The sequence below is a fragment of the Aplysia californica genome, unplaced genomic scaffold (assembly GCF_000002075.1).
Source record: "Aplysia californica isolate F4 #8 unplaced genomic scaffold, AplCal3.0 scaffold00369, whole genome shotgun sequence".
Taxonomy (NCBI): Eukaryota; Metazoa; Mollusca; class Gastropoda; order Aplysiida; family Aplysiidae; genus Aplysia; species Aplysia californica.
In genome coordinates this window covers 619119-641935 of record NW_004797639.1, presented here as the reverse complement: position 1 = coordinate 641935, position 22817 = coordinate 619119, and the positions used below count along the sequence as shown (strand labels likewise).

At 39.3% G+C, this 22817-nt stretch overlaps 1 protein-coding gene across 2 annotated transcripts; it reads right to left on the bottom strand.

Moving 5' to 3' along the window:
• Window positions 1-7539: 7539 nt before the first annotated feature.
• Window positions 7540-22817, bottom strand: LOC101849944. 2 transcript variants are annotated; one of them, XM_035971067.1, is made up of 8 exons: window positions 22754-22817; window positions 21420-21533; window positions 18379-18827; window positions 16099-16153; window positions 12420-12623; window positions 10482-10590; window positions 9386-9474; window positions 7540-7924 (listed from the first exon to the last, which is right to left on the bottom strand). In XM_035971067.1, exons 1-8 carry the CDS (start codon window positions 22754-22756, stop codon window positions 7712-7714), a joined length of 1236 nt encoding a protein of 411 aa, XP_035826960.1. In that variant the 5' UTR covers window positions 22757-22817; the 3' UTR covers window positions 7540-7711. The 2 variants fall into 2 exon arrangements, with proteins under 2 accessions (XP_035826960.1, XP_005103415.1); XM_005103358.3 differs by having other exon boundaries at window positions 10488-10590.

Genomic DNA, 22817 nt, shown 5'->3' with positions numbered 1-22817 from the left:
ACCCACTCACGTCTCAAAATACAAATATTGACATTACCCAACAAGTGACGGAAGATAAAGAAATTTATTTGAACAAATAAAAATTGTATATAATATATATATATATAATAACATTAAACATTTTTAGAATCCCGTGTCCAGGAAATCATGAATACAGAATAAAATATAAAGGTATTCATATACACAAGACCACAAAAATTATCACAAATTCTGGAATGTACAATTGCATGTCTTACTTGAATCCATCGGTATTGATGCCAAAAAACATATTATTATTGTCATATAATATTATGTAAGTATGGTGTGCGTGTGCGTGTGTGTGTGTGTGTGTGTGTGTGTGTGTGTGTGTGTGTGTGTATGCGTGTGCAAAAACACACATAACAAACACACACACATACAAACTAATACATCTCATGTTTAAGTACATTTTCTTTTGATTTGATTAAAGAGTGTAAGAACAGACAAAGGTATACAGCAGGAAGCTTGCTTGGAAGGTCACTAAATTAAAGTTTTGCAAAGGTCATTTTTTAAGTTTTAGTAGAGGTCTTACGGCGCTTGCAACTGCATTAGGTCAAATGAGCACCAAGGGGTGGATGTCAACTGAGAAATCCTTACAGGGAATCAGGCTTACTCTGCTCACCTCTCTAGCTTCAACAACACAAAGTCTGCTTCGACTATCAAGACACCCCGGAAACAGCAGGTCACAAGGGTGTGACAAACACACAAAAGAAGTAGAGGGAAAATGACGATAGTAAGGACTAGGAAAGAAAAAGCAGCAGTTCCCTGTTGCAGTTCAGGCACAGTTATGAGCATGACATTATTGAATCAGCCCATTTACAATTCTACTGTGCATAAGAATAAGTTAATGTCCCCCATTTGGGAATGGCCTAAACACACTTCAGTGGGGGTTGTGTGTGCTTGTGTGTGTGTGTGTGTGTGTGTGTGTGTGTGTGTGTGTGTGTGTGTGTGTGTGTGTGTGTGTGTGTGCGCGTGTGTGTGTGAGTGTGTGTGTGAGTGTGTGTGTGAGTGTGTGTGTGTGTGTGTGCGCGTGTGTGTGCACAAACACATAACACATATACAGACAAATGCATCTCATATTTACATTTAAGTACTTTCTCTTTCGATTTGATTAAAGAGTGTAAGCAGCAGAGATACAAAAATATACAGCAGGAAGCTTGCGTGGAAGTGGAAGGCCACTAAATTAAAGTCTTGCAAAGGTCGTCGAGTCACGTGACATTTTCAAAAGGCACTGAAGTGTTGACACAGCGAAAGACAAACTGATGCAGTGACAACAAGGACCCATTGCCCGGAAAAGATAATACTATCATTGCTAGTTACCATTTTCTCTCTCTCTCTATCTTGCCCTTTTTAACTCCCAGTGGAGCATTGGCCATCAACAACATTTCTATACCCCATCAACATTTCTATATCGAAGCCTGTCCTGTGCATCCTTTTCTAGCTGTTTCCATGATGTCCCCGCCTTTTCTATTTCCGCTTGTACCACTCGTCTCCATATCATCTTTGGTCTACCTTTCTTGCGTTTTCCTTGTGGATTCCACGTCAAAGCCTGTCATTTACCATTTTACTGAATTAGAATGATCTAGAAATAGGACAGTGTAACATAAACACTTCATACATATCAATTCCTCTGGTGAGTCGGAGAAGAGGGCCACTGCTCATCAGCAGGAGGCTCAGCTTTTCATTGTATCATACTTGGGTCGATTTTAAGCACAAGAGGGTTATCCCGAAAAATGCTGTTTTGAGAAAATCGAAGGTAGGGTTTATGCCCCTTGTTCAGTTTCTTTGAAAACAAAGGAGAATTTTTTTTCTATTTATAACCAAACAAGTATACACACCCATGAGACCAAACTTCTCCTATAGGAAGGGCAATGCCCACTTTTGGTGTAGGTCAAGATTTCTGGAAACCCCTGAAATCTGGGTTAGCCCGCTTGCCTTTAAAAGCGACCATACAGTATAATATATAACAAAAAGAATCAACAAACATAAGGAATATCTTGCTAAGAGGTAACCTCTACTTTTGTCCCTCACCTTTCCTTCTTTTTCTGTGTGTGTCACGCTGAGTTGGAATCAGGCGCTCGTCAATTTTTGGGCATGTAGAGTATTGGTATCATGAAAAAAGTTGAAGTAAGGCACAAAAACGTACATCTGCAGTTTCTAAGGACTCTCAAGCTTTGGAAGTCACCAAACTCAGGCGGCCATTTTCTCGCTAATTTTACCTATGAAACCATGCAACCCCTCACCTCCTTCAATCGCAAATATCTTGACTTCTATCTATTCATGATAGATAAGTATTTTGTTCACTGACAGCAAGACAAATGAACAAGCTTTAAAATAATACTAATAACTCCACCATTCCCAAAATTGACGAGCGCCTGATTCAACCGCGGCCAGACACAAATGATTCGAAATGGCTCAGACTACGATCATTTCAACATGAGAAATTACAGCAAGTTATTGTTTTAGTAGAGGTTTTACGGCGCTCGCAACTGGATAAGGTCATATGAGCGCCAAGGGGCGAATGTCAACAGAGAAGTCCTTACAGGGAATCAGACTTACTCTGCTCACCTCTCCAGCTTCAACAGCACAAAGTCTGCTTCGACTATAAAGGCACCCCGGAAATACTTGTAGTAGGTCACAAAAGTGTGACAAACATACAAAAGAAGTAGAGGAAAATGACGATAGTAAAGATTAGGAAAGAAAAAGCAGCAGTACCCTGTGCAGTTCAGGCACAGTTATGAACATGACATTAAAGAATCAGCCCATTCACAATTCTACTGTGCATAAGAACATGTTAATGTCCCCCCTAAGAACATGTTAATGTCCCCCCTAAGAACATGTTAATGTCCCCCCTAAGAACATGTTAATGTCCCCCCTAAGAACATGTTAATGTCCCCCCTTTGGGAGGGCCTAAAGATACTTCAGTCAAAGGCAAGTAAGGCAATCTTCAAAGGCAACGTTTACAAAGAGAGACAGAGTTGTCATCAGTCATGAGTCTACTCAGTACATCATATACATATCATAAAATCACAATCTTATACTACATGTGTAGCAAACACGTCACTGATAAATGAATTTGAAAAAAAAAAATGAAATGCAAAGAAAACATTGTCACTCACTAATTGATACCAAGAGAACTCGGAGCATAAATCTAGTACTGTTTGTGGAGGAAGACAGATTTAGTCAGGGGTTAAGTTAAAAACTAAAATTCCTGGGGGGGGGGTCTGGAGGTAGAGTGTGAAAAAAAAAATCTCCAGTATTAAAAAAAAGACAATTTTGAAACGACGTTTACAACTTCTCTACAAACACCATTGAAATAATTCAAGCCAGAGCGACGGTAATGGTACCCCAAAGTGATGTCGTTTAAAATCATAAATCAAACGCACCGCCTCGGCAAAAGAGGTGTGTCAGAGAAAAACGTGCAATTGGCACAAACACTTAATTTTGATGTCAAGTAGGGTCTGCGGGTCTCAATTGACCAATGGGCTGCTAGTTTGAGATCCCTAGTTAGTTTTAGTAAAGTCTTACGGCACTCGCAACTGCATAAGGTCATATGAGCGCCAAGGGGTCAACAGGGAAGTCCAAACGGGGAATCTGACTTACTCTGCTCGTCCCTCTAGCCCCAACAGCACGTCTGCTTTGACTATCAAGGCACCCCAGAAATAGTAGTTCACAAGACAGTGACAAACATACAAAAGAAGCAGAGGAAAATGACGATAGTAAGGATGAGGAAAGAAAAAGCAGTAGTTCGCCCTATGTTGTTCCGACACAGTAAGAGCATGACATTGATAAATCAGCCCATTCACAATTCTACTGTGCATACGAACATGTTAATACCCCCCTCCCCCTTTGGGAATGGCCTAAAGACACTTCAGTCAGTAGCACAGCCCTGGTGGGGGTAGTGTCTCACTGTAACACATGAGGGAACATATTCAACAACAACAAAGTGTATCCCCACTATATGCGTTAATGTGTACGTACACACACACATCCATTAACAATGCCAGCATTTAACCCTTCCAGCCTCATATGCGTATATTTTCAGCAGCGCCTGTACCTCCCACCGTCCCAAGAGCGTATATTCTCAGTTTCAAGGGGTACAAATTTTCGAATTTTTTGAAATTAGGGAACCTAGTTAAACTTTTTTCTTCATAACATTTGTACATTTACTTTTAAATAAACATTGTTATATGTTATCATCTGAACCTCATTATAAAGATACTGCATCACTTTTTCGAATGTATGCTTTTTTTTTCTTATATACTTCCGTATTGGCTGGGACTGGGATTAGGGAGTGCACAAAAAAGGTTGGGGCTGGAAGGGTTAAAATTTCAGCTGACCTCTGATCTACTTTACATTCAAATTTGACAACACAACAGAGTTTTGATTTTGATAGTAACATCCATTCTGCAGACAGAAAAGGATTTGAAGATTTCATGGTTCCTCAGACTTACAGCAGAATTGATGTTCAATAAATCAAAAACTCTTTAACAATGTCCGGACGGTGCCAGCATCTGGTAGTAGAGGTCCGTAACTATGACTGGACGGTACCACCGTCCGATGCGAAGTTATTATTGCATTATGGTACAGGCTGAATATAAAAGACTAGGAGCTAACAAGCCTTTAGTTTGACCTGGAAGTCAAAGATACATGAATTCTATGTCTGGGTAATGCTTTATTGATCAGTTGGACGCCAGACCGAAGGGCTAGAACCCAAATGGCCGCTGGATCGGAAAAGTAAGTATCAGTTGGACGCAAAAACGTAATATGTTGGGTCGTATTTCCAAAAACACAAGAGAATTACACAGAAACGTGATTTTAAATTGCATGGTTCATCATCATTCAGTGCCAGATCTGCGACAGACATCGGCGATCATGGTTTTCCATTCATTCCTGTGCTCGGATGCTCTCAAAAAAGCTACATTTCCCTGATCTTTCCCTGTTACCCATTTGTTTAGGTTCCCTAAGTATGTTGTTCTGGGCCTACTCCTGCCTCGCTTGCCCTCAATTTTGCCAGTGAGAGCTAGATGTTCAAAACCCTTATGTCTATTCAGGTGTCCCAAAAACTGCATTTGTCGTTTCCTGATTGTTTTTAACATTGAGCGTACAACGTGGGTTATAGAGATAATAGTTATAGAGTTAAAAACAAGCTGTTTCCGAACATTCAATACAGCTTCAAATATGTGTAGGAAATCAGTTGCATAGATTTGTATATATATAAATATAACAGTATCATATATATATTCAAACATAATAGACAGGTTTTCTTCAAAACCTATAAATATACAGTTCTTAACTCTAACATAGGTTTGTGAACAAAAATTGTTTGATTATCACTAAACAAATAGTTTTGATTACTCCAAATTTCAAATCAAAGAATGATAACTGTAGATTTAGCCTTTTCAGTTATGCACAACGATGAACTGAACTAAGGTCTGAAGCCTAAAATAACGGACAAGTTCTCATAGAAATTATGCATGGGAATAAAAAGAGTGAAATCACAATGGAATAGAATACATGCCATTCAAATCAACAAAACGTAGGCTACATTAGCATGTCACAGAAGAAAATGAGGTAGAAGCACTTGACTCAACGACTACTAGCAACTTTTTTACCGTTTTATTAGAGGTTTTACGGCGCTCACAACTGCATAAGGTCATATGAGCGCCAGAAGATTAGAGGTGTTACAAGAGAGTAACAAACACAAAAAAGGAGGAGGGGAGATAAAGACGATAGATGTTTGATAGGAAAGAAGAAGAAGCAAACCACACCAGAGCACCCGCCAACGACCCACCTAGCAACTTTGGCAGAAGGAACCCTTGTGGACCACACAAATGAAAGTGTGATTTTTCTTCTTAAGTCAAACTGGCCAGACTTAAACAAAGATTCACACAACAATTTGCATTTTATACAACATGTACCGCTACAAATAAAAGTTTAAAAAAAGAAAAAAGAATCAGAAACAAATTATAGTCGAACCTGTCGGAAACAACCACCCCTACTGGAGGAGAAAAGTGGTCATCTGAAACAGGTAGGTCTTCTTGGACAGTGTCCATTGTTATATTATTTATTTTACACAAGGGTGTGTGAAAGTAGTCAGTTTTACAGGCGATTGTTCTGACTGTATCTGTATCATAATTAGTTTTGAAGTTATGAAATTTAAAGTACACACTACTTCTTCCCACCTTTCTTCGTAAATGAATGTTACATTTAAAATGATCACACAGCCAAAACGATGCTTGCTCTAACAATGATTCTCATCTAATTAATGCAGTTCAGTAGAATCATCATATCACCTGCTATCTTTAAACAGAACTCAGTTCAAGCAAATGTTTTTCACTGCTAAAAACCATACTGACCTGGTCAAATACAGTTGAACCTGTCCAAGATGACCACCCATTTATGAGGAGAAAAATGGTCATCTTATAACGTGGTCCTCTTGGACACTGTCATTATAATGTGTGGGGCAGCATGGTGAAATCAGGCGCTCGTCAAAATAATGAAATTGAAGAAAACAGTAGTTTTCTTCCTGTTTGACAATTTTTATCAAATTGTTGTTTTTTGGCTCAACACCTTTTGAGTCCCTTTGAGAATACTTTGCTGTGTGTCTTTTACTGAAACGCGTTGATTAAAGACACAAAAATTGTAAGTTTTCAGTTTCCAACGACTCTAAAACTAAGGAAGTTACCAAACTTTGGCTGCCATTTTCCCGCAAATTTACCTCTGAAACCAGGCAACACTCACCTTCTTCAATCGAAAATATCCCGACTTCTATTCAAGATAGATGGATATACTTTCATGGAAAGCCAGGCAAATGAACACGCTTTCAGATGATACCAATAACTCCACATGCCCAAAAATTGACAAGCGCCTGATTCCACCATGTCGTGAAACAAATAGAAAAAAAACCCACGAGAGTAGAAGTGGGAAGTGGTCATTTGTGCAGGTGATTGTCTTACACAGGGGGTCGTTACAGCAGGTTGAAGTCTATAGACAAACCATTTTACAACATTATCTGGAAGATACCATGAAAAAAAATGAAACTTCAGGTTTCAAACCAGATCAACATAAGTAAAAGCTCCAAAGAATAACGCAACACTGAGTCTAAAAAATGTAAATTCCAACACTGAGTCTAAAAAATGTAAATTCCAACACTGAGTCTAAAAAATGTAAATTCCAACACTGAGTCTAAAAAATGTAAATTCCAACACTGAGTCTAAAAAATGTAAATTCCAACACTGAGTCTAAAAAATGTAAATTCCAACACTGAGTCTCAATAGGGTTATATAATTAAGTAAAGATGCTATCACATGATTAACATATAACAACACATTGATTTAACTCTATCCGTACGCCCTGGGGTCATTTTGTACCCCGGTATTGTATTCTTCACATTTTACAATACTTTTAGTACGAAGATCTCTTTGAAACTTTCAGTATTTCGCAAAAAAATCATGTTGACAGACTGCTGTGCAAAGCGTACGGATCGGATTAACGAGTAAATTTCCTCTTGGAAAGTGGTGGCACAGAGTTCCCCATGTCGTACGGATATGATAGTAAAACACGACATACGGATAGGGTTAACTAGTAAATTTCCCCTTTGAAAGTGGGGGAACAGAGTTCCCCACGTCGTATGGATACGATAGTAAAACACAACGTATGTAGGGATAGGGTTAAACAATTCCCGTCGGGGCTAGCACCACACTTCATCGTCGCTGTCATGACAGTACTCGTAGTCGTCGTCATCCTCCGCAGGGAAGTGACCGCTGCTCCAGGGTCCAGCAGTGTCCACTTCCTCCAGCATCCAAGGCGCCCGCTGAAGCACGACAGACATGAGGCGGTCCAGGTACGACCTCTGACCCAACACCTCCTCCAGGAGCGAGGACAAAACGTCCAGAACATCCTCCTGCCAAATGAAGTTGCCAACTCTTTTAGTTTCAGTAAGCGTTTCATGGCATTTGCAAGGCAATAAGGTCACATAAGTGCTGAGGATTAGAGATGTTACAAGACAGTAACAAACACAAAAAAAGGAAGAGAGAAAAGGATGATAGATGTTTGGTAGGAAAGAAGAAGCAAACCACACCAGAGCACCGGCCAATCACCCACTTGGATACTGTAACAATACTTGGTATGTTATTTTAAAAACCAGGGACAGGTAACTCATGCAATAAGCATAATAATATGATCTAAAAAACACATTTTCAACGGCAAACTTAGCTAGTACATTCACACAACAAAAATAAATATCTGAGATTTAGAAGGTGCTGACTGTTCAAAATGATAGTCCAAAGTCTAGTAGTAGTAGTAGTACAGGGTTTTACGGCGCTCGCAACTGCATAAAGTCATATGAGCGCGCGAAACATCAGTTGGTAGCATTCGCAACAGTTCACTGCACGGTTGGTCGACAATTAGACTTTAAAATGCTAAAATACTAAAATTCAGTGTAAATATATTTGAGATTTAAAACAACTCTTATAAATAACCAAAAAAAATTTTTTACAATATTGTTTCACTTTACAATTTGCCATAAAGGCCAATGGCCTTCGTAAAATTCAATATTCTGCTGGGAACAACGACGGAAAAAATGTCCAAAGTCTAAAGACAGTCCAACTTCAAAAAGTCTTTCAAAATGATAGCTCTAAAGTCATAACAATCTACCTACGTTGTTGCAATAGACACCTTTGTGAAGCGACATCACAAAACTGGGAATTGAAGGAATTTACCTGTGTCCAATTTAGAGGTAGTTTTTGAAACAGGAGATATAAATATGAGTCAAAACATTTCTGCGAAAGCACACTTTTTAAGAGTATGATTCCAGAAACTTATGGAGAGAACTTCAAGCAATTTAAGTATAATGTATAAGCATCAATCACATCTTTATGTACCATACACATTGCTGCAAAACATCAATTTGTCACCACTTCCAGTTCATTTGAGAAATTTGTGAGATTAGAACACTTCGCGACTTAAGTGCTTTCTTGTCCTATCTCCGTTTTTAATAAAAGTGGAAACAGTTCATAACAAAGAGTGAGCTTTATAAGAAGAAGTCACATTTTCAATGTAAAAAAAAAATAAAAAAATAAGACAAGAAAACACCAAGGTCGTGAGTTTTTAATCCTATCCGTACGCCCTGGGGTCATTTTGTACCCCCGGGGTTGTATTCTTCACATTTTAGAATACTTCTAGTATGAAGATATCTGTGAATCTTTCAGTATTTCTCAAAAAATCATTTTGACAGACTTCTATGCAAAGCATACAGATCGGACTAACAAGTAAATTTCCTCTTTAGAAAGTTCCCCACGTCGTATGGATACGATAGTAAAACACGACGCACAGATAGGGTTAAAACACGAGATAAGATTTATACCTTGGAGACATTGTCAGACTTCAGTTCCTCAACACCATTCTTGTACAGGTCCAGGACACCCCGCCTCTGTGCAGCATCACCCGTTGACTCTATCAAGAAGAGAACAGTTGGGGGAATGGAAGAGATGAAAGCTGCGAGATGGGTGAGGGACTGGCTTTTTGTCTTTAAAAAAAAAAAAGTGAGGCGTGAGAGTATATGTGTATATATAAGGTGGGTGGGGGTTGTCATAATCAAAATTCGTTAGGAACTGTGTTTTGAAAAAGTCTGCATGGGCTCTTGTGGTATAAAAGCAATGGTGTTTGCCTCTCATTCAAAAGGTCCGGGGTTTGAATCCAGATAGCGACGCAAAATTTTCTTCTCTAAAAATTTCTCCTGTCACCTCCTTTCCTGCTCTCTGAACATGTTCTGTCATCTGCTTTTGTCTCCACTTTCTGCCGCCTCCCTCCATCCCCCCTTTGCTCCCTCCTCTGGGCTCCTGACTCTTTCAGCAGCCTTTCTACTGCTACTCCTCAGCTCCTTCTCGCAGCTGTCTTTCCTCCACACTCCTGATCTTATGGTGGGTAAGATCAAACACCTAGCCTTCTCAGATAAGGGTGAAAAATCTCGGAGGTCCCGTGTGCAAGTTGCGCTTTTACATCTGGTTCTGAAAACAGACTTTCAAAACACTTATTTCAACCTTAGGATGCTCTCATAGCGGGGATAAAAAAAATCAGATAAGCTTAATTAAAATGTGTAATGTTAGTATACACACACGACTGTAAACTGGAGAGACGAACACACACGACACCAAGCATTCTAAAAATGAGCCCGGGTGTAGTGTCTGACTTTTTATGTTGATCCCCGAAGTGAGTAACATTAACCAAAAGCCCATGGCATACGGGGCGCTTAGGTCCCATGATAAAAAAAGAGTAAGGTATAATACTGTGACTACCGTGACAAAATGAGTGCTTGGACTGAATTAGTTCTAAAAATAGATAAAATTTGTTCTAGAAAAAGAAAGTGTCACACAGGTCAAACAGGCCTATGTTAAGCACTTAGCCAGTCTTTGGACTCAAGGAGAGAACAAACAACAAAAGTACAATGTAATGGGTCTTACTCTTACTCTCTGGCTTCTCTGTGGCTGGCGTTTGGTCTCCAACTTTGAGTTGTCGAATAAAAGCTAGCGCTGAATCTCTCTCCACTTCAGCTTGATGAAGTTCCAGCTCCTAAAAACACAACAAAACCAGAACCAATAGAACATAATGAGCATAAACATAAGCAGTGAGAAAACACATACTGATGTCTACATTTCTTTTCAAAGAAGTTTAAGTTTTTCCAGAAGTTTAGTTTTAGTAAGTGTATTACGGCACTTGCAACACAAAAAGGTCATATAAGTGCCAAAGATTTAGAGGTGTTACAAGAGAGTAACAAACATAAAAAAGAAGGAAGAGAGATGAGGATACGACAGATGTTTGATAGGAAAGAAGGAGCAAACCACACCAGAGCACCCACCAAACTACCCACTAAACCAGAACCAATAGACATTATGAGCTTAAACATAAGCAGTGAGAAAACACATGCTGACGTCTACATTTCTTTTCAAACAAGTTTAAGTTTTTCCAAAAACAATTCACACGCACGCTGAACAGCAACAGTCTTTTAACAGAAAACCATTTATTGACTCGAGGCCAAAGAGCTTTTTGAGTGAGCAGGACGGGAGATTATAATAGACCACTGTCCCAGGTCCACTCTCCCATCAACACAAGGCACACACTCTACGGAACATTACAGCAAACTGCAGCAAACCTGCACTTATCACTACATGGCATTGGACAGAAGGGCGAGAGCTCAGATGTTGCTGGATCGATAACAACAACAAAAACAACAACAACATCAACACAAGGTGCAACTTTTTAGCCAGTTGGGTGATGCTCATATGTGAGGCAGCGTGGTGAAATCAGGTGCTCGTCAAAATGATGAGATCAAAGAAACAGGCATTTTTCTGGACGTTAGGCAATTTTTTCTGAATTTTCTATTTTTAGCTCAGCATCTTTTATCACCTTTTAAAAACACATTTCTGTGTAGATTTTACTGAAAATCGTTGACTTTAGTCATAGAAAATGTACATTTACAGTTTCCAAGGACTCTCAAGCTATGGAAGTCAACAAACTTTGGCAGCCATTTTTTCGCTAATTTTACTTCTGAAACAAAGCAACGCCATTTCCTTCAATAAAAAATATCTCAAGTTCTATTCAAGATAGAGGGGTATTTTTCATCAAAACATAGACAAACGTCAAAGCTGTAAGATGATTCCAATAACTCCACATTCCCCAAAATTGACGAGCGCCGGATTGCACAGCGTCGTGACACATTTTATACTGTTACCGTTAACTATCTGCTCTGAAATTTCATGTTGTCTCCCCAAATATATTCCTTCTATTCACCTATTCTACATCGTGTTCATCTGTTCACCAAGGATAAGGTCGAGATGAACAAGACCCCTGAAACACTCAGAGAGTTAGTTTAGTTTTAGTAGCGGTTTTACGGCGCTCGCAACTGCATAAGGTCATATGAGCGCCAGAAGATTAGAGGTGTTACAAAAGAGTAACAAACTACACAAAAAAGAAGAAGGGGAGATAAGGACGATAGATGTTTCATGGGAAAGAAGAAGCAAACCACACCAGAGCACCTGCCAACCACCCACAACTATCTACTTTGAAATTTCATCTTGTCTCCCAAGATATATTCCTTCTATTCACCTATTCTACATCGTGTTCATCTGTTCACCAAGGATAAGGTTGAGTAGAACAAGACCCCTGAAACACTCAGAGAGTGAGACCAGACTTTGAAATGATTGTTTGAGCACTGAGTCTGCCTTTTAATTGACATATAAACAAAATGATACACATACAAAGCTGTGCAACAGTCTACAAACTGGAATGAAAATATGATAAAGACCTGTTATATCCTCATATCTTACACATTGTTATCTTTAAAATTTGCAATTTGTTAAGACATTTGATCGAATGTCATCTGACTAAAAAATTCACGTCACCTTCTTGTCAAGCGAATCATGCAAAGAAGATATTTCCTTGCGCAGAGAACACAGTTCCTCTTGGGCAGTGACCTTCTCCTGCAGTTTGCTCAGAAGATCGGGCGGTGAGGACTCCACCATGATGGTTTCAATGTCTACTGGTTCATCCTTCATGGCAACGAGGATAGAGCGCAGCTTCTCCCATCTGCGGTCAGTCACGCTCATCTGGAGAAGAAAACATTTGGAAAAATAATATAGGATCTACAGTCGAACTGTTTTGTTTTTTTGTTTTAGTAAGAGTTTTACGGCACTTGAAACACATAAGGTCATGTAAGTGCAAAGATCAGAGGTGTTACAAGAGAGTAACAAACACAAAAAAGTAGGAGGTGAGAGAAGGACGATAGTTTTTTATAGGAAAGAAAGAGCAAACCACACCAGAACATCCGCCAACCACCCCAAACTGGTTTACAATAAAAAGCTTGGAAAACGAATATGAAATCGAAGACAAGATATACCGTGCGAGTGTGAGTACTGCATTGAAACTGATCAGGGGACTATTTTGTCTAGACCCGAGCTTTGATTGTTGACATACCTGCATGGCAGAAAGCTGGAGAGAAGAGGAATTAGGAGCAACAAAAGCCGCTCCAGGTGATTTAAGTAATTTTGGTATACTGGTAACATTAGAACCCCACTACCACTACTACCACGGCAGTTCTCCCTGCAGACCCTTACTTGAAGGTTTGACACACATGAGTGGAAGAACTTGATGATAAATGACAACTTTGAGTTGATTTAATCTAAAGCAGAAAGTTGTTTGTATCAATCCAGAAGCTCAAGGGATTTCTTCTACCTTTGAAGTAGTGCATTTGTGAGGCGTGCTGACAAAATGAGTTACTTCTCACAATCCACAAATGGAGACATCGGCCAAATATCGACACTGTGGTCAAATTTGTTGAATTTTTCTGGTGCTATATATTCCTTAACTATAACATGCCTTTTATTATTTCATACTTATTAATTGTAAAATTTTCACCTATAAGCCTGATGTGTATCTATTTCCATAAGGTTTGAATCCGAGAAGTAACTCATTTTGTCAGCACGCTTCACATTTTATAGTGGTAAGTACAGGTGCAGAAAGAAGACTATCAGAATCAGTTCCAAAAAGAAAACTTCGCCCAATAGACCTGTGACACCGATACATATCGGTGTGCGAGTTATTTGCACCTGACCCGCAGCATAGATACATCAAGGAACAGCAGTCCACACAAGGATAAAAAGGGGGGAAAGGATGTTTTGTTTGTTTTAAGGATTATTAGGAAAGAAAAAGCTGCAGTTCCCTGTTGTAGTTCAGGCACAGTTAGGAGCATGACATCGATGAATCAGCCCATTTACAATTCTACTGAGCATAAGAATAGGTCAATGTCCCCCCCTTTGAGAATGGCCTAAAGACATTTCAGTCAGTAGCACTGTTAATGATGTCAAAAGGACTTGGAGGTTCGTGGCTTACTGTAAAGCAATCAAGGCAGCTCAAGGAAGAGGGAATTGGTTTGAATAAAGAAGGTATGCAGAATTCATGGAGAGTGTAGCCATGTAGGTATTTCTTTTCTCAAGAAGCCAGGGGGACGGGTTATTTTGGGACCAGGAGGTCAGGGTTCATTGGGTTAAAGCGAAAATTCACTGAAAAAACACATGATGCTATTTTTTAAATTCTATAAATGAAAAACGAGAGAAAATGTATTTTGGCGGTCATTGACCTGTGAAGGAAAGTGTCTCTGAATGAAGACCTCTCGCAAAAATTACTTATGTTCACATCCAGGTAACACTGAAATGGACTGTAAGCCACAACAAAACCTAAAGGAAGGGGTTTTCTGGCAAGCGCACCCAACCAAAAACCACAAAATCGTTTTGAGTTCAGATTTACTATTCAGTCCAGGGATAAATGGCTGTTTGAAATTTTATGTCCTAGTGCAGAGAAGCACATTAATAATAATAATTAATTAATCATAATAATTGCATTTATATAGCGCATATCCATGCTCAAGAGCATGCTCTATGCGCTTTACAACTATTATTACCCCAGTAGACTCTCTGAGAATACTCAGAAACATTCTCGGCTTCCGCGGAAGCATACAGTGCAAGCTACGGATTAACAAATTAATGGCCATTTAGTGTTGGGAAAATGAAAAAAGCATTATTGGATAGACAGACAGATAAAACAGAAGAGTGCTAAAGGAAGAGAACCTAGCAGTGTCATCGCTCTACAAGCTGACTTTGCGGAGAAAAGTCTTTACAAATGCAACAAAAATGAACGACAGTTCAAATACCACGTGCAGAAAAGAGCAAAAATGCAAATTTCTATTCCACATGGGACATGCACACAAAATTCAGCATAACAGATGACATGGACTAACTTATTCCAGAGCATTAGGCCCATTGCTTAGTTAAGTTTACTTTTAGTAAGAGTTTTACGGCACTTGCAACACAAAAAGGTCATATAAGGGTCGGAGATTAGAAATGTTACAAGAGAGTAGCAAACACAAAAAAGAAGGAGGGGACATAGAGAAGATAGATTTTTTATAGGAAAGAAGGAGCAAACCACACCCCAGAGCACCCGTCAACCACCCACAGACCCATTGCAACTTCCACTCCACCCCACGCGGGGACAAAAGCATTCCCTCATTCCTTATGAATGTCCAGGGTTGCAGTCTGCAAAGAAAGGAAGCCTACTCCCCATGCTAATCACCGAAGCCTACTACCCATGCTAATCACCAGAAGCACCCTTTAAAGACTCTTACACCAATATTGCTGCAAAATATCAACAGCTTAGCTCCATGTGCTGCAAACATCCTTCATACAGAATGAATTCTAAAAACCTTTAACGGTTAACAGAATGAATTCTAAAAACCTTTAACGGTTAGAGTTCTTGTCGTTTTGATTTTTTAAATAAAGAAATAAAGCAAAATGTCCACTATGATAATAAAGAAATATGATATAAATGTGATCATTACCAAAATCAAAAGTCATCAACAGAAACAAAGTACTATAGAGAGGAAAAGATACTTAAACAAGGAAACAATAAATAAAATATAGAGGGTAAGTTACTTCGTTACACATGCTTATTTCTACACATCAATTAATTATCTTCAAATTCACCTTTTTCCTTCTTAAAAATCAGGATAAAGAAATTATTCGGCAAATGATGAAAATAGCCACGCTAATCCCAAGCAGACACACACACAAACACACACACACACACACACACACACACATACACACACTGCTGTAAGTTGACAAAACGCCTTTTTTAAAGTTCACAGCAGTTTCGAGAAAAAGAGGTCATTCCCAAGTTTGAATTCTAATTTATTCAAAAACTAGTCACAGTTTCACTTTGATTTTTTCACACAAGTATGGTAACTGATGAGATTTTCGATTTAGCAAATAATGAAAAAAAAAGGCGTTTTCAGCTCACGGCAGCACACATACAGTAGAACCTGTTCTACCGACCATCTGTCCAGGAAAAGCACCTGTACTCCTCCCCCCCCCCCCCCCTGCCTCTCTTCTATATTATGACAATATTGCCAAAAAGAACCACCAGTCTGAGGTGACTATACTTCCGCTTGACAATAGGGGGGGGGGGGGGGGGAGAGATTCGTCTTTGACAGGTTCCACTGCATATATATTTATTGTAAAGAAAACTGACCTGGATTTGTTGAAAATCTGTGCCAGAGATTCCATCTAGAACTGGCTCACTGCCTCTGAAGTTAAATAACAAGGGGTGTACACACACACACACACACTCCACAAAATAAAAATGTGCAAACACACTTCTAGAAGCAAAAGGTAAAAAAAAAATTTTTAAACACAGCAAAAATGAAAAGCAAGAACACAACACATACTATTGGAGTTGACCAATGAAATGTGAAAAATTAAGAGGTTGCTGAACACACTGGCCTACTCAGTTTAACGCATGATGCTTCATTCCTTGTCATCAAATTGAGGAGCAAATACATAAACCTTACCAAAATTTCAAAGAAAAACAAGAACTGTCTCTGTGAAGTGTGTACAGTATTATTATGCAAACTCAAAGATCCCTCAGAAAGTGTGGATTATAATATGAACTTACTTTAACAGAATCTTAAATAAATCTTAAATCAGTTTTGCAACATTGGAAACAGCTGAAAAGTAATGAAATGCAAAATAGAACATTTTATATATAAAAAAGCAAAAATGCACATTTTCTGTCAAACAAGATCTGGACACTAGATGAACATTTTTTCAGGGCAGTATTCAGTTTCCCAGTGTTTCATCTAATTGGATAGCTATAGAGTAACATTACAAATCACCTACAACACATGCCTCCTCTCCACATTTCAAGAAACATAATGCAACAACAAAAAAATGCTAGGAAGCCATGCAATTCAAAAAGAACAACAGCAAAGACACAGCAAAACAGCCAGCCAGCCTATAAAAATGAATCAAAACTACATCACTTGAGGTTACAAAACACGTATTTCCGATATTCAAAACAGCAAATTAAAAGATATGAAAAGGGAGTTTAAATATTTTCAGTAGATATTTATGACACAGGGAGTTTTAGTGATGTCTTTGTCAGTTGGAGCCTCTTGATTGACAAATATAATTTTTCCTTTTGTATAAGCTTCACCTTCTTCAAAAAGACTAATATTTTTTTCTAAGATTACCATGGAACGAAATTAAAACAAAAAATGTTCTTCCCTGAAAATACGATAGCAACCAAACTGTTTTTTGCTCAAGACAAGAGGAATCAAAATGCTATGTACTGGTTTCAAAGAGACAGGCAATTTCTGAATCTGACATATATATATATATATATATATGCATTCATAAGGCTACCACTAAAGGGGTTATGATTAAATATTAATTTGATCTTTAGCTAAATCTTTAGGATGGCTCTTGGCCATTACGGCACGCATCATTCCAAATCCCAACACAAAAGCCAGACCATTCCCTGCATCACACCAGTCTAGGAAACAAAAAACAAAAAAAAGGAAGTCCCAAGTGAGAAACAACACTGACTATGTGCACGTGTTTGTTAGCAGCCACTACCACTATCATTTTTTTCCTTTACTTTTCACAACATAATTATTTTTTCCAGCTGGCATAATGCACCACAAAATGCTTACAGTATTTCTACGAGCCTAGAAACAGAAGGGGGCCAACAGATTTCTTTTTTTCTGAAAGCATGACACGCTCACTCCCAAATTTAACCCTACTCGTACACCCTGGGGTCATTTTGTACCCCCGGGGTTGTATTCTTCACATTTAGAATACTTCTAGTACGAAGATCTCTTTGAAACTTTCAGTATTTCTCAAAAAATCATTTTGACAGACTGCTATACAAAGCGTACGTATTGGATTAACGAATAAATTTCCTCTTTGGAAAGTGGTGGCACAGAGTTCCCAACGTCATATGGATACGATAGTAAAACACGACATACGGATAGGGTTAAAAAATGTGTCATGACACAGCTGAATCAGGGGCTCATCAATTTTTGGGCACATTAAATGGAACTATAGGTATCATCTAAAAGCTTGTTCATTTGTCTAACTTTAAATGAAAAAACCCCCCAATTATCTATCTTGAAAAGAAATCAAGATATTTGCAATTGAAGTTTTCAGGGGTAAAATTAGCGAGAAAATGGCTGCTACAGTTTGGGGACTTCCGAACCTTTCTTCAGAGTCCTTAGAGACAGAAAATTTACACTTTTTTTACCTTGGATCAACATTTTTCTGTAAAAGCCATAAAAAAATGTTTATAAATAAACACAAACGGTGTTGAGCCTAAAAAAAGACCAAAAAAACAACAACAACAAAAAACCAACATCTATAAAAATTGCCCAACCATTTCAATTTCATTATTTTTGTCGAACGCCTGGTTTCGCTGCAATGCCACAGAACAAATAATCCTGAAAAATGAAAGAAATGACAAAAACAAACTTACCTTCTGCGCTGATATGAAGCTGCAGGAGACGAGAGATACTTGAAATATTTTCTGGCCGGTGAAGTAGGCGATGACGACGCAGATAAAATCGACGAAGGCTTAGTACAGCTTAACACTGCATCGACGCTTTCTGATTTACTTCTTAATTTTGGACTTGGGGGCAGGACGAGGCCGGTAGACAGGACGTGGCCACTTGAGGCTCCGAGCTTTTTCAGAAGAGGGGGGCTTCTCAGGTGGGAGGCTGAGGCAGAGGCTTGTGTTTTCTTGATCAGTCTGGGGCTTGTGGTAGGGCACAGGTGGTGGACGGCGTCTGGGGCCAGTTGCTGAGTTGGACAAAAAGTTCCCTGTCTTTCCTGATCAGTGCCCGATGAGATTTGGTCAGCTCTTGCAGATTCAATCACTTTCAATGCCGGCGTTATAGAATCTTTCTGAGCCTCTCCTGTTCCTTCCTAAGGAAGAGAGAATGTATATATATATATATGCAAAAATAAAATACTAGTGGTGGGGGCTAATCTATATCAGTACTCAGTGCAAGTTAACAACTATTCCCACAGTAAGTACTTCGATATTTTCTTCATTTAGTTTCTTCATTTAGTCGATACTAATCGATCCTCAAGTTTTGTAATGTTTAGAATTTTTATTTCAAAAAAAGTTTTGAAATGTATTATAATAGGACTGTTTGCCTTTGACCAAAACATATATACAACAAAAGCAGTCTTCAACGGCACAATACTGCTCACAAAGAAAAATTAATATACATACAATTACAAAAGTTTGCATTGACCATAGTGGATTATATCAAAGATTCTATACTAGAAGAGCTTTGGTTGTAACAATGGTCAAAGATATCACTCACTTAGACACAGTGGAACTCAGATTCAAAGAAGTCGTCAGGCCTGACCTTCAATTTCATAGAATCCGAGTGTTCATTATAGCAAAATTGAGGTTTTTGGGTAGATAATTACAGGCACCAAAGAAGTAATGTATAATGTAATCAATTTTCTCTATCAAAAGTAGCTGAGAATATCGTGGAAGGAAAAGAAACCAAATGAGGTAGTGCTTGATGAAGCCCACGTGGGAGGCTCACTATTAAAAACAATCAGGAAAGGACAAATGCAGTTTTTTCGACATCCGAATAGACATAAAGGTTTTGAACATCTAGGTCTCACTGGCAAAATTGAAGGCAAATGAGGCAGGGGTAGGCCCAGAGCAACCTACTTAGGGAATCTAAACAAATGGGTCACAGGGAAAGATCAAGGAAAAGTGGCTTTTTTGAGAGCATCCGAGCAAAGGAATGAATAGAGAACCATGATCGCCGATGTCTGCAAAGATCTGGCACTGGATGATGATCACTTTGCAATGTATATCATCGTTAACTTGTCTTCAGACTCGCAGAAATCAGTTCCTTAGGAATAACCACTTAACATATATATGCACCAAAAAAATTAGTAGTAATCTCCCCCAATATGATCACGTAATGGCTTTAACACTTTGTAGTCACACAGACAGCGGTACAAAATACCCCATCTGGTCACCCAGCCAGGAGAGTGACTGCAAACGGACTTCTCGGGCTGGCGCAGAATGTGCAGGTGACCAGAACGGATAATTTTCACCACTTCATTATTGCGCCAAGTGACCGCAAAGTGTTTTTAAAAAAAGATCTTGTAGCTGGTACCTGAGATGCTGCTCTTATCAAACAGTCTGAGAATAACAAATCTAAATGAGTGGCCTGTCCAACATGACAAATTCATAAACACAATAAACATTTATTTTGCTTCTTTGTAGTGCAAACAAATTTTAGAGGCAGCTGATTATAATTCTCTTTAGACTCAAACTTAGACACAGAGAATTTGATTTTAACTGTATCGTCCATGGCCTGGTGGTCAGGCTCTCAGACTCAAAACCATAAGGTGATGGTTTTGAATTCCATCAGGGACCCGACGCTGTGTCCTTGGGAAAAAGGCACTTTACATGAAGTTTTCTCGCTTCAACCAGGTGGGAAATAGCTATAGACATTGAAAGATCTTGTCTGTTAGTGTTTGAAAGCTTAATCAGCTGTTTGCACTGCGTATGCTTCCCGGGAAGCTGAGAATGTTTCTGAGTGTTCTATAATAATATAGTGTAAAGCGCATAAAAGCTTGCTGTAGAGCGGGGTTCTGCGCAACACAAAAGCTATTTATTATTATTATATGGCCTATTGCTTGCTTGAAAAAAACCAAGCAACTAAGAAGAAGCGACATACAATTTCACTTTCATTACAATTTTATCAACATTAGGTTCAGCATATTCTTAAGGCCGCCTTTGCTGCAACAATGGATCGAGTTGATTATACTTTTGAAGGACAGGAATTCCAACACAACTCAAGCTTCATTAAGTCGTACAAGAAAAGAAAAAGCAACTCAAAAAAGATTTTTATACAACAATTCCATTCAGCTCCCAATCATCTGGTGGTGTCACCTTGTGCATAATGTATTGGACAAATACATCTGAAGATAGTTTTATTTTGTTTTTTGTTTTAGAAGAGGTTTTACGGCGCTCGCCACTGCATAAGGTCATATGAGAGCCAAGGGGTGGATGTCAAAAGAGAAGTCTTTACAGGGAATCAGGCTTACTCTGCTCACCTCTCTAGCTTCAACAGCACAAAGTCTGCTTCGACTATCAAGGCACCCCGGAAATAGCAGGTCACAAGAGAGTGACAAACATACAAAAGAAGTAGGAGGAAAACTGACAATAGGAAAGAATAGGAAAGAAAAAGCAGCAGTTCCCTGCAGTAGATCAGGCACAGTTATGAGCATGACATTTGATGAATCAGCCCATTTACAACTCTACTATGCATGAACGAGAAATGTCCCCCCCCTCCCCCCCCCCCCCTTTGGGAATGGCACAAAGACACTTCAGTCAGTGGCACCGCCCTGCGGGGATGTACGGTATGTGGATGTTACAAAGACCTAAACTTGTTAGTTTTGGGGTGGCATTACCTTTCAGAGAAAACGAGGGGGCCTTGAAGATAGTATACTAACATTGAAACTAGTTTTCACTACCTGATGAAGGGCAGGAACTTCCCTTTGTTTGACATCTCTAGAGCTGGAAGACGACGAAGTGAGAGACAGTCCCTGCTCCAACATCTCTAGTTCTTGCCGATTCAGCGATATAGCCTGAAGAGCAAAGACAAAAAACCAGAATGAAAAAAACTTTTTTTTTTAAATTCTAAGTTTCCTTCATCATGTGATACAGTGTCTCCATCTGAGAGCATATATATAAATAGCATAAAGAGCCCTGTCCACCTAAGAGCCCGCTTTCATTGAGTAACTGATTTTTTTTCACTTTTATTAGCAAGCCTGAGATACCCCCCCCAACGAAACAAAATACCCAATACCCCGGTTACCGTGTTCGCAGATAACGAGAGACGCCCGGTTGCCGGTTAGCGTGTACGTAGATATTGAGGCTACGCGTCCGGTTACCGTGTATGTGACATTGAGACTACACGCCCGGTTACCGTGTACGTAGATATTGAGGCTACGTGCCCGGTTACCATGCGTGTGACATTGTTGAGACTACAAGGTGAAAAAGAAAAAAAGGTCAAGGTTATGAAGGGAGCAAAGCAGTTACCGTGAACTTAGCTTAAGCCCCCCACCCCCCCACCCCGAAACTAAGTACACGGTTACCGTGCACGTACATATTGAGGCTACTCGCACGGTTACCGTGTGTATGGCACGGTTACCGTGTGTATGCGATATTGAGACTACACGGTGAAAAAGGAAAAATTAATGTCAACGTCTTGAAGGGAGCAAAGCAGTTACCGTGCACCCAGCTCAAGCCCCCCCCCCCCTCCCCCACGAAACAAAATACCCGGTTACCATGTTCGTAGATAATGAGAGGCGCCAGGTTGCCGGTTACCGTGTATGTAGATATTGAGGCTACGCGCCCGGTTACTGTGTGTGTGACATTGAGACTACACGCCCGGTTGCCGGTTACCGTGTACGTAGACACTGAGGCTACGTGCCCGGTTACTGTGTACATAGACCCTGAGGCTACGTGCCCGGTTACCACTCCGTTAAAAAAATATATATATTAGTGATTAAAAATGCAGGAGAGGGGGGAGGGGGTAGATTATCCTAATTTCATGTTTTGCAGTTAGGTTGCATCCCTGCTCTTTGTGTAGTCTAATTCAAATAGTATTTGGTCTTCAAGACTGCTGGATTTGATTTCTTCTCTGGATGTAAACAAATGGATCGTGGACTTGACTTCAACGAACAGAACTACAATATCACCCATAGGCCTATTTTAAATAGAGAATGTATAGTTTTCCAATCTAATGCTAAAAATAAAAAGATGAACAATAGTTAAGAAGTTAGAGATCAAGTTGGGACAATACCATGTATGAAATACTTTGAAAAACAACACATTAATTTGATTAAATGGCCCATTGTGGGCCAATA

Excerpts from the sequence above, each read along its gene's own strand:
- LOC101849944 (XM_035971067.1), bottom strand. Across the intron at positions 16,154-18,378 it reads GCTTCATATCAGCGCAGAAG|AGGCAGTGAGCCAGTTCTAG; the intron begins GTAAGTTTGTTT and ends ATTTAACTTCAG. Across the intron at positions 12,624-16,098 it reads CAGATTTTCAACAAATCCAG|ATGAGCGTGACTGACCGCAG; the intron begins GTCAGTTTTCTT and ends TTTCTTCTCCAG.